The sequence below is a fragment of the Benincasa hispida genome, chromosome 3 (genome assembly GCF_009727055.1).
Source record: "Benincasa hispida cultivar B227 chromosome 3, ASM972705v1, whole genome shotgun sequence".
Classification (NCBI taxonomy): domain Eukaryota; kingdom Viridiplantae; phylum Streptophyta; class Magnoliopsida; order Cucurbitales; family Cucurbitaceae; genus Benincasa; species Benincasa hispida.
Window position 1 is genome coordinate 29,430,564 of NC_052351.1, and position 12,715 is coordinate 29,443,278.

At 35.5% G+C, this 12,715-nt stretch overlaps 1 protein-coding gene across 1 annotated transcript; it reads left to right on the forward strand.

Annotated features, from left to right (window-relative positions):
* Window positions 1–484: 484 nt before the first annotated feature.
* Window positions 485–7,432, forward strand: LOC120072990 (cellulose synthase A catalytic subunit 2 [UDP-forming]-like). The gene is made up of 14 exons (XM_039025542.1): window positions 485–1,479; window positions 2,161–2,356; window positions 2,433–2,668; window positions 2,762–2,861; window positions 2,950–3,124; window positions 3,340–3,606; window positions 3,756–4,101; window positions 4,256–4,393; window positions 4,599–4,724; window positions 4,873–5,085; window positions 5,175–5,445; window positions 5,548–5,741; window positions 5,846–6,196; window positions 6,462–7,432. Exons 1-14 carry the CDS (start codon window positions 1,399–1,401, stop codon window positions 7,041–7,043), a joined length of 3,276 nt encoding a protein of 1,091 aa, XP_038881470.1. The 5' UTR covers window positions 485–1,398; the 3' UTR covers window positions 7,044–7,432.
* Window positions 7,433–12,715: the final 5,283 nt, after the last annotated feature.

The window sequence follows — 12,715 nt, forward strand, 5'->3', positions numbered from 1 at the left end:
GAAAAGATTAAATCTATCTTTTATTTTTTAATATAATTCTAACCAAAGCCAAAAAAGCTTAGTTTAAGGATAATTGATCGGTCAATTTATTTATTTTTTTTAAAAAAAACTTATTGTACTAAATAATAATAGTTATAATAATTTGATCGAAACAAAAGAAAAAATGGTATATACATAAAGAATTTAACAAAGAAGCAAAAGTGAAAACCGGGGATGGGAACATGGAAGGAAGAGCTAAAAGGAACCTTGCAATGTAAGAAGAGAAGCGTATAGTCAAAACTACTATTTAATAGTCAACTCCGTCTTCTTCGTAACGCTCCCACCTTTTTTTTTAACCCTAACCCTAATCCCCCATTTCTAATCCAATCAAGAAATTACTACGAACAAGCAAATTGAAATTAAACATTTTAGATTTACAACATTTACACTCAAAACCCCAAAAAAGTTAAAAAACGCGTTTGCCAGCAAGCACCACCACTACTGCTCTAAGATGCGAGAGATAGAGATCAAAGCAAAAAGACATAATCTTCGCCGCGTGAGCAGATCCTATTTCCTTTTTCTCTTTCTAACTAATCTCCCTTCTTAATTCTTAATCCAATTTCACTTGCCATTTGGGAATTTCCTGAAATTCTTGCCTTTCAGATTCTCTCTCTGTTTCTTCACTCACTTAACGCAACTGTGGAATCTGGAAAGTTCAATCCCCTCTTTCGTACTGGACACAACCCACTACCACAAATAAAGTAACAAACACCCAACCCGAACCAAACCCATCAATCGTTTTCTCTTCCTCTGATTCCATTCGTTAATTTCGAAACACTCTGTTTTTGTTGTGGGTTTTTCGTTTTTTTAAATTTTTTTCTTCCCTTTCGCCACCAACTCCGGCGGTGGTGGACACTGCCCAGCGCCACCACCACACTTCTGGGCCCACCTTTCTTGTCACTCACACATACGAACCCCTTTATCCCTTTCTCTCTCTCTGTCTGTCCATCTCTTATTATCTCCTTCTCTTCTACGCCTTCTCATTTCCACACAAGAACAATCTCCTTCTCTCTCTCTCTCTCTCTCTCTCTCTCTCTCTCTCTTTCTCTTTCTCTTCCTTTTTCTTGTTTATCCCTTTGGCACTGGCCTAGATTAAGACGGGGGCCAGCTAGTTTTGCTAAGGGGACTCACTTTGCCGTGTGCGGGAATCCTCGAAGATATGCGTTTCTAGTCGATTTTCCAATGGGGGGTACTGAAGATTGAAGTTTTTTTACGGCAAAGATGGGATTTTTTTGAGGTGATTTGTGAGGGGCGGACTCGTTTACTTCGAGATCGGCTTCTAATTGGGATTCCCCTCTTTCTACAATCTGGGTTTTATTTCAGTTCAGGAGCCGAATATTTGTAGTGCGTTTGTAAACAATGGACACCGCTGGTAGACTCATTGCTGGGTCTCATAATAGAAACGAGTTTGTTCTGATAAATGCAGATGAGACTGCTCGGGTAAGATTAAAACTCCTTGACGCTTCGTTAATGCGACGCATTGGCTCGTTTGAGGAATTTTCCGACTTATCTGTGTTTGTTTTCCGTTTTACCTTGGGGTTTCTTGACAATTTGGGGCTTCGATTCTTTGTTCTTGGAAGGAATTTCTTCTGTAGGTCTTTGCTTCAACCGACGACGAAAGGATACTGTTTTCTGTCATCCCTTTTCTTTTCCCCCCTTTGTTTTTCCACTCATAGGAAAGCTAAAGATAAAGAAGGCAAAATACCAAGTCTTTCCCTGATTTCTGTGCATGTCGAGTTGCTTTCGTAGTTTTGGTCAGGGGAGGAGTTGATCGAATTGAAGAAATTAGTGTCTGTTCTTAGTTCATCTTGCATTTTGATACTTCATTTTTTTTTTTTTTTTTTTTCAGATGCTTTCTGGAAAGCTTTGAGCTTTCTGCTTTGTGTTATAAATTTTCATTTTTTAACATGGTCGTATAGTCTTTTAGATCTACCCTGAGTAGGGCTAGAACAAAATCTCGCCTCTCGGCTAAATTTTGACTGCACTGCTTTTGTTTTGTTGATTCTGTTTAAGAATCAGAAGTAATTTGCTTTTAAGATGATCAGTGCTGGACTCATTTTAGCCGCCATTTCTAGTTTGGGTCCTTATTCTACTCTTTCCATCTTTGTTTGGTGTTTCCAGATCAAGTCTGTGAAAGAATTGAGTGGGCAAACATGTCAGATTTGTGGAGATGAGGTAGAGTTGACTGCTGAGGGAGAGCTCTTTGTTGCCTGTAATGAATGTGCTTTCCCAGTTTGTAGACCTTGCTATGAGTATGAGAGAAGAGAGGGAAATCAAGCTTGTCCACAGTGTAAAACCAGATACAAGCGTATTAAAGGTATAATTTTTAGCATCATTCTTCTATTGTTGTGATTTTTTCAGGTGCCATGTCTAATCAGTGGTGGAAATTACAGGCAGTCCTAGGGTTGAAGGTGATGAGGATGAAGATGATATTGATGATTTGGACAATGAGTTCGACTATGGAAACCTTGATGCTTTGGGCCCTCATCATGGTGCAGAGGGAACATTTGCCTCACACCTTAACATTGGCCGCGGTTCCCACCCTAATGCATCTCATATCCCTGGACAGTCAGAGCATGAACCTTCTCCCCTTGGTTCAGAGATTCCTCTCTTAACATATGGCGAGGAGGTAAGTGGAGTTATTCAACACTCGTTCTCTTGGTTATGCTAATTGTTGATATTCATAATCAAACCCATGTCATGTTGCCTTTTCACGTGGTAGGATTATGAGATTTCTTCTGATCAACATGCTCTTGTACCCCATTTTATGGGTAATGGAAACAGAGTCCATCCAATGCCTTCCCCTGATCGATCAAGTCCTTGTAAGTCATTGAGGCATCGGGATGCTTATTTTTAATACACATGTTCATAATATACATTATGGTTGACATCTTGATTGCCATCCCATAGCTCAATGTAGACCAATGGTTCCCCACAAAGATTTTGCATTGTATGGTTATGGGAGTGTAGCATGGAAGGACAGAATGGAAGATTGGAAGAAGAAGCAAAATGATAAACTTCAAGTGGTGAAACACCCGGGGGTTGATGATGATGGAAATGACATCGATGATCCTGATTTGCCCATGTAAGCCACTGTAATGGGTTTATTTACATGCATTTTTGTTACACCTATCTAAGTTCGGTTTGTTGTTGAACTCAACATTTTAGTATTGCCGTGGACAAATTGGCATGCAATTTAACTTATTTCATGGCTTCTTTGACTCTTCCTGTAACTCTATTTCATATTTTCTTCTTTGATCCATGTAATAACTAACCATCTATTTGTGTACCACTCGACAGGATGGATGAAGCTAGGCAACCATTATCGAGGAAATTGCCTATCTCTTCAAGCAGGATAAATCCGTACAGATTAATCATCCTGCTTCGTCTTGTTATTCTTGGCCTGTTTTTCCATTACAGAATTCTTCATCCAGTTAAAGATGCCTATGGCCTGTGGTTGACTTCAGTGATATGTGAAATATGGTTTGCTGTATCGTGGATTCTAGATCAGTTCCCAAAATGGTATCCAATTGAAAGGGAAACTTATCTTGATCGGCTGTCACTGAGGTGATGGACACAATTTTCTTAATGCCTTATTCCGTCACATATCAATTCCTTTTTTCCCATCAGATGATTCAAATCGTTTTTGGTAGTTTGGAGATTTTTCTTTCTACTTTGGGAAGTTTTCCCTGATTATTTGGTTTCCACTTTTTCAGGTATGAAAAAGAAGGGAAACCTTCTGAATTAGCCAGTGTGGACATATTTGTTAGTACTGTCGATCCAATGAAAGAACCTCCATTGATCACTGCAAATACAGTACTTTCCATCCTTGCAGTTGACTATCCAGTCGATAAAGTTGCATGCTATGTCTCTGATGATGGTGCAGCCATGTTAACATTTGAAGCACTCTCCGAGACATCTGAATTTGCAAGGAAATGGGTTCCTTTCTGTAAGAAATTCAATATCGAGCCCCGTGCCCCAGAATTTTATTTCTCTCAGAAGATTGATTATTTGAAGAACAAGGTCCACCCAGCATTTGTCAGGGAAAGGCGAGCAATGAAGGTTTGTAACAATTGCTGTTTTTTTTCTTTCAGTTGATGCAAATTATATAACCTCCTTTACAACTGTGGTTGAAGTTAGGATGCTGATCTTATATCCTTATGGTTTGCTGCAACAACATTACTGACTTTCTGTTCGTTTACTTTGCTTTCAACAGAGAGAATATGAAGAGTTTAAGGTTAGGGTAAATGCTTTGGTCTCCATGGCTCAAAAGGTTCCTGAGGATGGCTGGACAATGCAAGATGGTACGCCATGGCCTGGGAACAATGTTCGAGACCACCCTGGCATGATTCAGGTAATACACGTCTTGAAATTTGTCAACATTTTGTTAATAAGAATGGCTTGCTGTTTTTGAAGCTCTGAAACCTACATAAGAATGACGTCTTCCTCTGATTGTAATTGTGTGAAACAACCCATTTCTGCATTTACATATACATGTCTTATTGGTCATGTAATGTTTGTACAAGCTAAAGGGGTACTTTGCATTTGTGCCTTAACAGGTCTTCCTTGGCCAAAATGGAGTGTGTGATGTTGAAGGAAATGAGCTACCACGTTTGGTTTATGTTTCTCGTGAAAAGCGGCCAGGGTTCGAACATCACAAAAAGGCTGGTGCCATGAATGCACTGGTATGTATTAAGCTAGAATCTTCATCTCCTGATTTTTTTAATTGATCAGCACTTGGATAGTGCTCTTGTGCTTTTTTTTTTTGTGTACCCATTTGATTATATTTGCTGCCCTTAAACTTTACCCTTATTTCCATTTTTTTCTTCAAAGGTTCGGGTCTCGGCAGTTCTCTCAAATGCTCCTTATCTTCTCAATGTTGACTGTGACCACTACATTAACAATAGCAAGGCACTTAGAGAAGCTATGTGTTTCATGATGGATCCTACATCCGGGAAGAAAGTTTGTTATGTGCAGTTTCCTCAAAGATTTGATGGGATCGATCGACACGATAGATATTCAAACCGGAACGTTGTATTCTTTGATGTATGTATAGGCTTCATTGGTTGGACAGTGTACTTCAAACTTTTATACTTAAGCCTGGTTGAAAGCCTAATGTAAATAATTTAATGCAGATTAACATGAAAGGATTGGATGGACTACAAGGACCGATATATGTTGGTACAGGATGCGTTTTCCGGAGGGTTGCTCTCTATGGATATGATGCTCCTTCAAAGAAGAAGCCCCCAAGCAAAACTTGCAACTGTTTGCCAAAATGGTGCTGTCTGTGTTGTTGTGGGTCTAGGGGCAAGAAAGGAAAGGCCAAGAATGCAAAAAAGAAGACGAAGCACAGAGAAGCATCAAAGCAGATCCATGCACTCGAGAATATCGAGGAAGGAATCGAAGGTAACAAATCAATTTGATTTTGGAACGATGTGTTGTACAATCTTTTTGTGATTTAGGGAGATTAGGAGAAACCCAACTTGACTTGCCATATGTTTATTGCAGATCTAAGTGTAGAGAAATTGAATGCGTCTGAAATAAAACTGGCGAAAAAATTCGGGCAATCTCCGGTGTTTGTTGCCTCAACCCTGTTGGAAAATGGAGGTGTTCCCCATGATGTGAGTGCTGCATCTCTCCTAAGAGAAGCCATTCAAGTCATCAGTTGTGGTTACGAAGATAAAACAGAATGGGGGAAAGAGGTTAGTAATAACTGAAATTTTTAACTTTTTCTAAAACAATACAAGTTTGATTTTGCGTTCTTTGAGATCTCGTCTCTGAAATCTTTCGACATGATTGATTTCAGGTTGGCTGGATTTATGGTTCTGTGACTGAAGATATCTTGACTGGATTTAAAATGCACTGTCACGGCTGGCGGTCTGTGTACTGTATTCCCAAGAGACCCGCATTTAAAGGGTCGGCTCCAATCAATCTCTCAGATCGTCTACACCAAGTTCTGCGGTGGGCTCTAGGATCTGTTGAGATATTCTTGAGCAGACACTGTCCTATCTGGTATGGCTATGGAGGTGGGCTGAAATGTTTGGAGCGATTTTCGTACATAAACTCAGTGGTCTATCCGTGGACCTCGATTCCATTGCTTGTTTACTGTAGTCTGCCAGCCATCTGTCTTCTCACTGGGAAATTCATTGTTCCTGAGGTGATCTCTTCTCCTTTATTTCGGTTTGTTTGAATATACTTTTTTAACTAAAAATTACTGTACATAACGAAATGAAACTGTATGATTAACTGTAAATTATTTCGTCTATTTGCTACAATGTGTTGAATGAAAGGATCCTTGGAATGACTTCTGTTTTGGTTACTCATTTCATTAACTAGCATTATCAAGAATTTGTTTTCTTCAATTTGTGATCTTAGATCTTAGAAGGGGTTCTAATCACCAACATATTTGTGAATATTTGCAGATAAGCAACTATGCTAGTCTTATTTTCATGGCACTCTTCATTTCGATTGCTGCAACCGGTATCCTTGAGATGCAGTGGGGTGGTGTCGGGATTGACGACTGGTGGAGAAACGAACAGTTCTGGGTTATTGGAGGCGTTTCGTCACATCTTTTTGCTCTCTTCCAAGGTTTACTTAAGGTTTTAGCTGGTGTTAGTACCAACTTCACAGTCACATCGAAAGCAGCTGATGATGGTGAATTTTCAGAGCTCTATATCTTCAAGTGGACATCATTGTTAATACCTCCCACTACCTTGTTGATCATAAACATCGTTGGTGTGATCGTCGGGATCTCGGATGCGATCAATAATGGGTATGATTCCTGGGGTCCTCTTTTCGGAAGGCTATTTTTTGCTCTCTGGGTGATTATCCACCTCTACCCTTTCTTGAAGGGATTGTTAGGGAAACAAGATCGGTTACCGACGATCATTGTTGTTTGGTCAATTCTTTTAGCCTCAATCTTAACATTACTCTGGGTAAGAATCAACCCATTTGTATCCAAAGATGGTCCTGTTTTAGAAGTTTGTGGGTTGAATTGCGATTAGGAAACAGGTTGGTCGGGACAAGACCGGACGATTATGGTTTTTGCAGGAAATTTGACTAATTTTTGTGAGAAGAAAGTTAATGCAGTATGATGTAGATAGAGGGGTTGGGTTGGTTGGAGAGGTGAGTAATCGTTATTTGTTCTATAGATTTCTTTGATTCTTTTATTAAAATTACTCTGGTCTCTGGGTGCTTAATTAGCCTTTACTAAACTGTTCCTTATTTTTGTCCCATGGAAAACATCAACTTATATAATTTATTCCCTTCTCAAAACTCTGGGGGGATATGTAAAATTTGTCTCAAACTCTCATTTTTGCCCTGTTTCCTTCATAAATCTTTGTTTCCCTCTTTTCAGTGTTGAATTGAATACCACTCTGTTATTGACTTTCCATTTGAATTTCAACTTTCAAATTCCATTGTTTGTCACCAGAAAAGTTTGGGTCCTCAACTGTTCTTTGCGTTTTCCTCAATATTGATCTAACCGTCTTAATATCGGTCAAGATGAAAGTTTTATGTTTCTTTTGTCATAGGTTTGGTGAAAAAAGAGAATTTTCATGACATTTTGATGAGTGTGAAAGTGAAGAAACTTTCCAAAGTTAAATTATTAGCATTAGGACTCGATGAAATTCTTCTAAGGTGACAGTCCAGTCTCACATGACTCAAATCAAATGAGAAATTTGTAAAGGAAACTTTTGTTTAGTTTAATTGGATTTCTCTCTATCTATTATTGGTTTTTTCTTCATTGACATCTATGACCAACATCTGTTAAAAGTCATATATCTAAGTATATGCATATACAAATGTGAAAGCAGGCTTAAACCATACTTTAAAAAACTTTGAATTACTGAATTTTACCCATTGAACAATTCTTAATGGGTCATTCAATAAGCTAGATCCATATTCCCATTAGAACGTAGGAACTATACAAACATTAAAATAACTTTTTCTAGAAAAGAACAATTATACTTTTCATCCACCAGTTTTCACCTGTCAATACATATCTATCCACATTTGTCTATAGTTTGACAAGAATCAACATCTTCATTATATCATATAGAAATCAATGAAACATTAAAAAAAAAAAAAAAAACTAATGCGAATCTAATAGACTAGCCAAAATAAGCATTGACACAGTTTATTTTTGTACCACCAATCTTGAAGTCAGATAGAATCTAGAGGGTCGATTTTTCAAAAAATCTAATAAACTAATACTAAGGGAAAGAAATTAAAACCTGTTGTGCTTATTTGGTAATTTAAATAATTTATCATAAATTTTTAATATTAATAATTTTTTTTTTAAAAAAATCATATATTATATCAATATTTCTGTAGAAATTTTCTTGAAAACTTTCTGGGTAGGGTAGGAGTCAAAGATGTAATAGGGAAAATAACAAATAAATAAAAGTAATGACAAAAATGTTCAGTTAATTTTTTAAATGTTATTTTAACATATTTAATATTACAAAAGCAATAAAAAAAAACCTAGTAATTTATTTATTAATTGTAAAGTTCGAATTGTTCGATCAACTAATTTTAGATGCATACGTTTTTTTTTTCTTGAAAGAAAACGATTTACTTAAATTTCCTTTTCAATTTACTTAAATTCGAGAGATGGAAACAAAACTTCTAACCACGTAGATAGACTTTTAAACGTCATTTAGAATAACCATAAAGAGTGAAAATAACAATTTAAGAAAATGAATAGTAATTTCCATAAGAGGAATATTTAAAAAAAAAATCAAAATATAATAATAAGAAAAGTAACCATTTTCCTAACGCAAAAGCAATTAGTCTTTTACACGCTTACTTATCATCTAGCGAAGCCTAACCCAAGAAATGGTCAAAAGTCATCCTCCTTCGATTCTTTCAAATTAAGCCTCAATATATAGGAAAAACATGGTACACGCGAGTTCGATCATTTTCACTTTGACGGATCAATAAATTTTGTTGATGGGAGTTTTATATAATTTAATAAAAATAAGTATAATAAATGAATTTTAAATTTGAGTCTAGAGAGGAGTAAAAGATATATTTACCACTGTGCTACTTAATGTTTTGTATACTATATTAGTTTATATATATATTATTTAAAAAACCATAAACTTGAGGGGGGCTCGAGCCCTCTTGAATCCCTTGTCAATCTGTCATTGCTTCTCCCAATCATAGTATTTCATTTTCATCCATAAATCGACGTTTTTATCGATATTTTTTCATTATGTAAACTCGACATTGACAAAAGAAACAAATCAACATTTTTACTATATCGTAAAAAGTCTATGAAACATAAAAGAAAAAAATCAACAATATATCACTAATACAAATATGGTACAAGTAATAAACAATTTATTTCTTTATTTTAATAATTTCTCCTTTGTAAAAATATACATTAACGTGGATATTTTGTTTATATTTTTATAAAATTGAGACTTGACATGTTTGTGGATATGGACATTTTAAACCTTGAGGACTCAACCAATTACAACCGTTTGATTCTAAACGCTGTGCATATCCGACGGCTTACTCTTTCTTCAGCAAACTCGTATTTGTTGGTGGCGTATTATCCTACCATGGGATTGCCTGTAGAGGATCCTGGCTCGTGTGAAGACCTCATCACAAGGGATGCCTTCTTAGCTTGAAAGACCATTATATATATAATAGTGATTACTCATGCCTTTTTCGGTAATTATTCACCATTTTATTTACTTCATTACCATTTAAAGACAAATTCTTTGAATATTTCTTTGAATATTTCAGGGTGAAATTATCCAAAAATAAGGTTTTTAGTTTTTTAATTTTTTTCTAGTCTATAAATTTAAAAATATTATAGTTTTATCTGGAATGTTGAGTTTAATTTTTATTCGATTTCTAGATTTCTAAAATCGAAATTTTCGAAAATAAGAAAAGAAAAAGAAAAACTATTACATAAAATAGCAAAATTTAATCTCCAGATCAATAGAAGTATATTAATAATAAAAACTTATAGAAGTTTATCATCGATACTATGTGATAGACGCTAATAGAAGTCTATTAGTGCCTATCAATATTCTTTTTGCTATTTATATAAACAGTTTGACATTTTTTCTATCTGTGAAAATTTTCCTTTAATGTTACATTTTTCACATTTGATTTTTCACTATGTATTCACTTCCATTTGATGCTAAAATCTATAATTAATTTAAAAGAATTAAATTAAGTATAATTAAATTAGTTTTTACTCAATTTTTTTGTTATCATTATTGAAATTAATTTAAAGTTTTTTTATCACAATTGTTTTAAATTAATTAATTGAAAATAACGCTAAAGACCAAAAATGAGAATTAATAAAGACTCGAGAGGAAGTATAAAGTGTTGTAATATAGAAACCAAATGAAACCTAAATTCAAAATTCAATAGATAAAAAATGTAATAATTTGAAATCTAAGGACTATGTGAATGATAAAAACTCAAAGATAAAAAATATAACATTTCGAAACTATAACAAAAAAAAAATTATTTTCCCCATGTTTTAGTAGAATAACATTCTTATTCTTAATTTTTATTTCGAAGTTAATAATAAATAGATTCAAACTTCTTTACCCTCTCTTAATTTTCTTTAACCATCAAATAGAGCCTATATTTTAACCAATCGTGTTATGTTTTGGGAAATGAAATTTTTAATTTTCAATTTAGAAAAAATTAAGAGTGCTTAGAAAGCTATATTGAAATTGTAGGTTTATTTTTAAGAAGTCTATATCTTGTACTTTGATGCTAAAATAATCGCATAATTTGAAGGACATGGTTGATGGTTAAAACTTTGAGTTGATTTTAAATTAACAGTCCTAAAATATTAAAAATAATCGAAAATTTATTTCTTTATGAAAGCTAAAGATTTTTTTTTTAAAAAAAAATAAATAAAAAGGTCAATCACATTTATTTATTTATTAGGAAACGTAAATGCACTCGTAACATAATTCTCAAAAATATAAATCTAGTTTAAGTATTAAAAAAAAATAATACTTGTTCAAATCATAAAAAAAAAAAAAAAAAAAAAAAAAAGAATAGCAACTTGGAACGACATAGGTCAACAAAGTCAACAATGCGTTATTTAAAATTTGCAAGAATCCAACGGCTTAGATGATTGCACTAAAAATAAATGTGACACCCGAATTCTTGAAGGATTTTTTAGGTTAAAAGGAGAATTTGAAATTAAAAACTTTGAAAGGAAAAGTTTGATTAAGTGCCTGAACTATGTCTTAGAGGAAAAAAAAAATTATAAGTGTTAGAGACATAGTAGGTTGAGGTCAGAATTTTGGCCAAGTGTTCAAACTATGCTTTGAACCTAGAGTTGACTTGAGAATGAAGAATAACAAATTGGCTAAGTATGGGAGACAAATAGAACACCTAGTCTAAGGAAGAGGAAGGAATTTGGACTGAACACTAAGTATGGGATAAGTCACTCTAGAGTTGGAAGTATAACTGGAATTGTAAGAGCCTTAGACGCATGTTTGGACAAGAACAGGCTCACTTGGACACATGCTATGGCAAGAAGAACCATTTCGGGATGTCTAGGACTAGGTGAATGCATGGGAGAAGAAATAATTGTGTTGGACAACCATGCGTTGAACTATGCACAACTAAGTGAGAAAACTAGGGTTGGATGCATAGCAATGAGATAGTGAACGAATAAAAGGTCCATGCTGTAAATTTGGCTAAGTGTTGGACAACATGTGACACAATAAGTAGGTGGAACACTAAAGTTTGAGGGTTGGGCGCCTGGAAAGTATAGTGGACGCATAGAAGGCGATGCAAATGCCATTTTAAGCATATGAAGAGCAAGATTCGAGCTTGAGGTAACCATTTAGGAGGAATTTGCATAAAAAAATCCCATGAGAGACAAGGTAAACGCATACCATGAGAAGACAACTTGCTTGGACGTATGATCTAAGGTGTTAGGCGTTTGGGAAGTCACTTGGGGAAGTATAAACCTCAAAAGGATGGTTTGGATACACAAACCTGAGGAAGGCATGCATTTAGTTTCATCTTGGACGCATAGTAGGGAGTTTGGAACTAAACCAAGGGAAGAAATCATGCCACAAAAAGGAAACTAGAGCCGAGTAGGATTTGGGAAGTTGAACGCATGAACAAGGGGATCATGCATCCAATAAGGAGTATTTGGGCATTGAGTGATAGCCTGGGGAGGATTGTGGCTTCTCCGAATGAAATTTTGGCAAACCGAAGTAGGAGGTGGAGGGTAGAGATGCGAGATTTAATATGGGGCAGCCACATCAAAGGAAGTATGCATTGGACATATGCAATAGAGGACACAACTTACCTATATGCAAGTAGATGGTGGCAATGAAGAAGGTAGTGGCTCAACTGGAGAAAGACACTCAAGTTTTTTTCAAGGAGGAGGTGGTTGGTGTTGGATGCTTGAAGGATGACAAGGATGATCTGAAGTTGGTTGCCTATAAATACCTTGAGGGAGTTACTTTTCACTACATAACTTTCTGATCTCTTGAGAAGTCTTAAAAAGAGAGTGATTAGAGAGAATTAGAGTTTGGAGAGAAGACCATGCGTTGGAGTGTTGTATCAGGCATCCAAGCTTGACTGTTAAGTGTAGAACAGGTTGAACCAGGCGTTGGTATTGCTGTCCATGCATCCAACAGCTGTTTATTTTTCCAAATTGAAGGTGTAG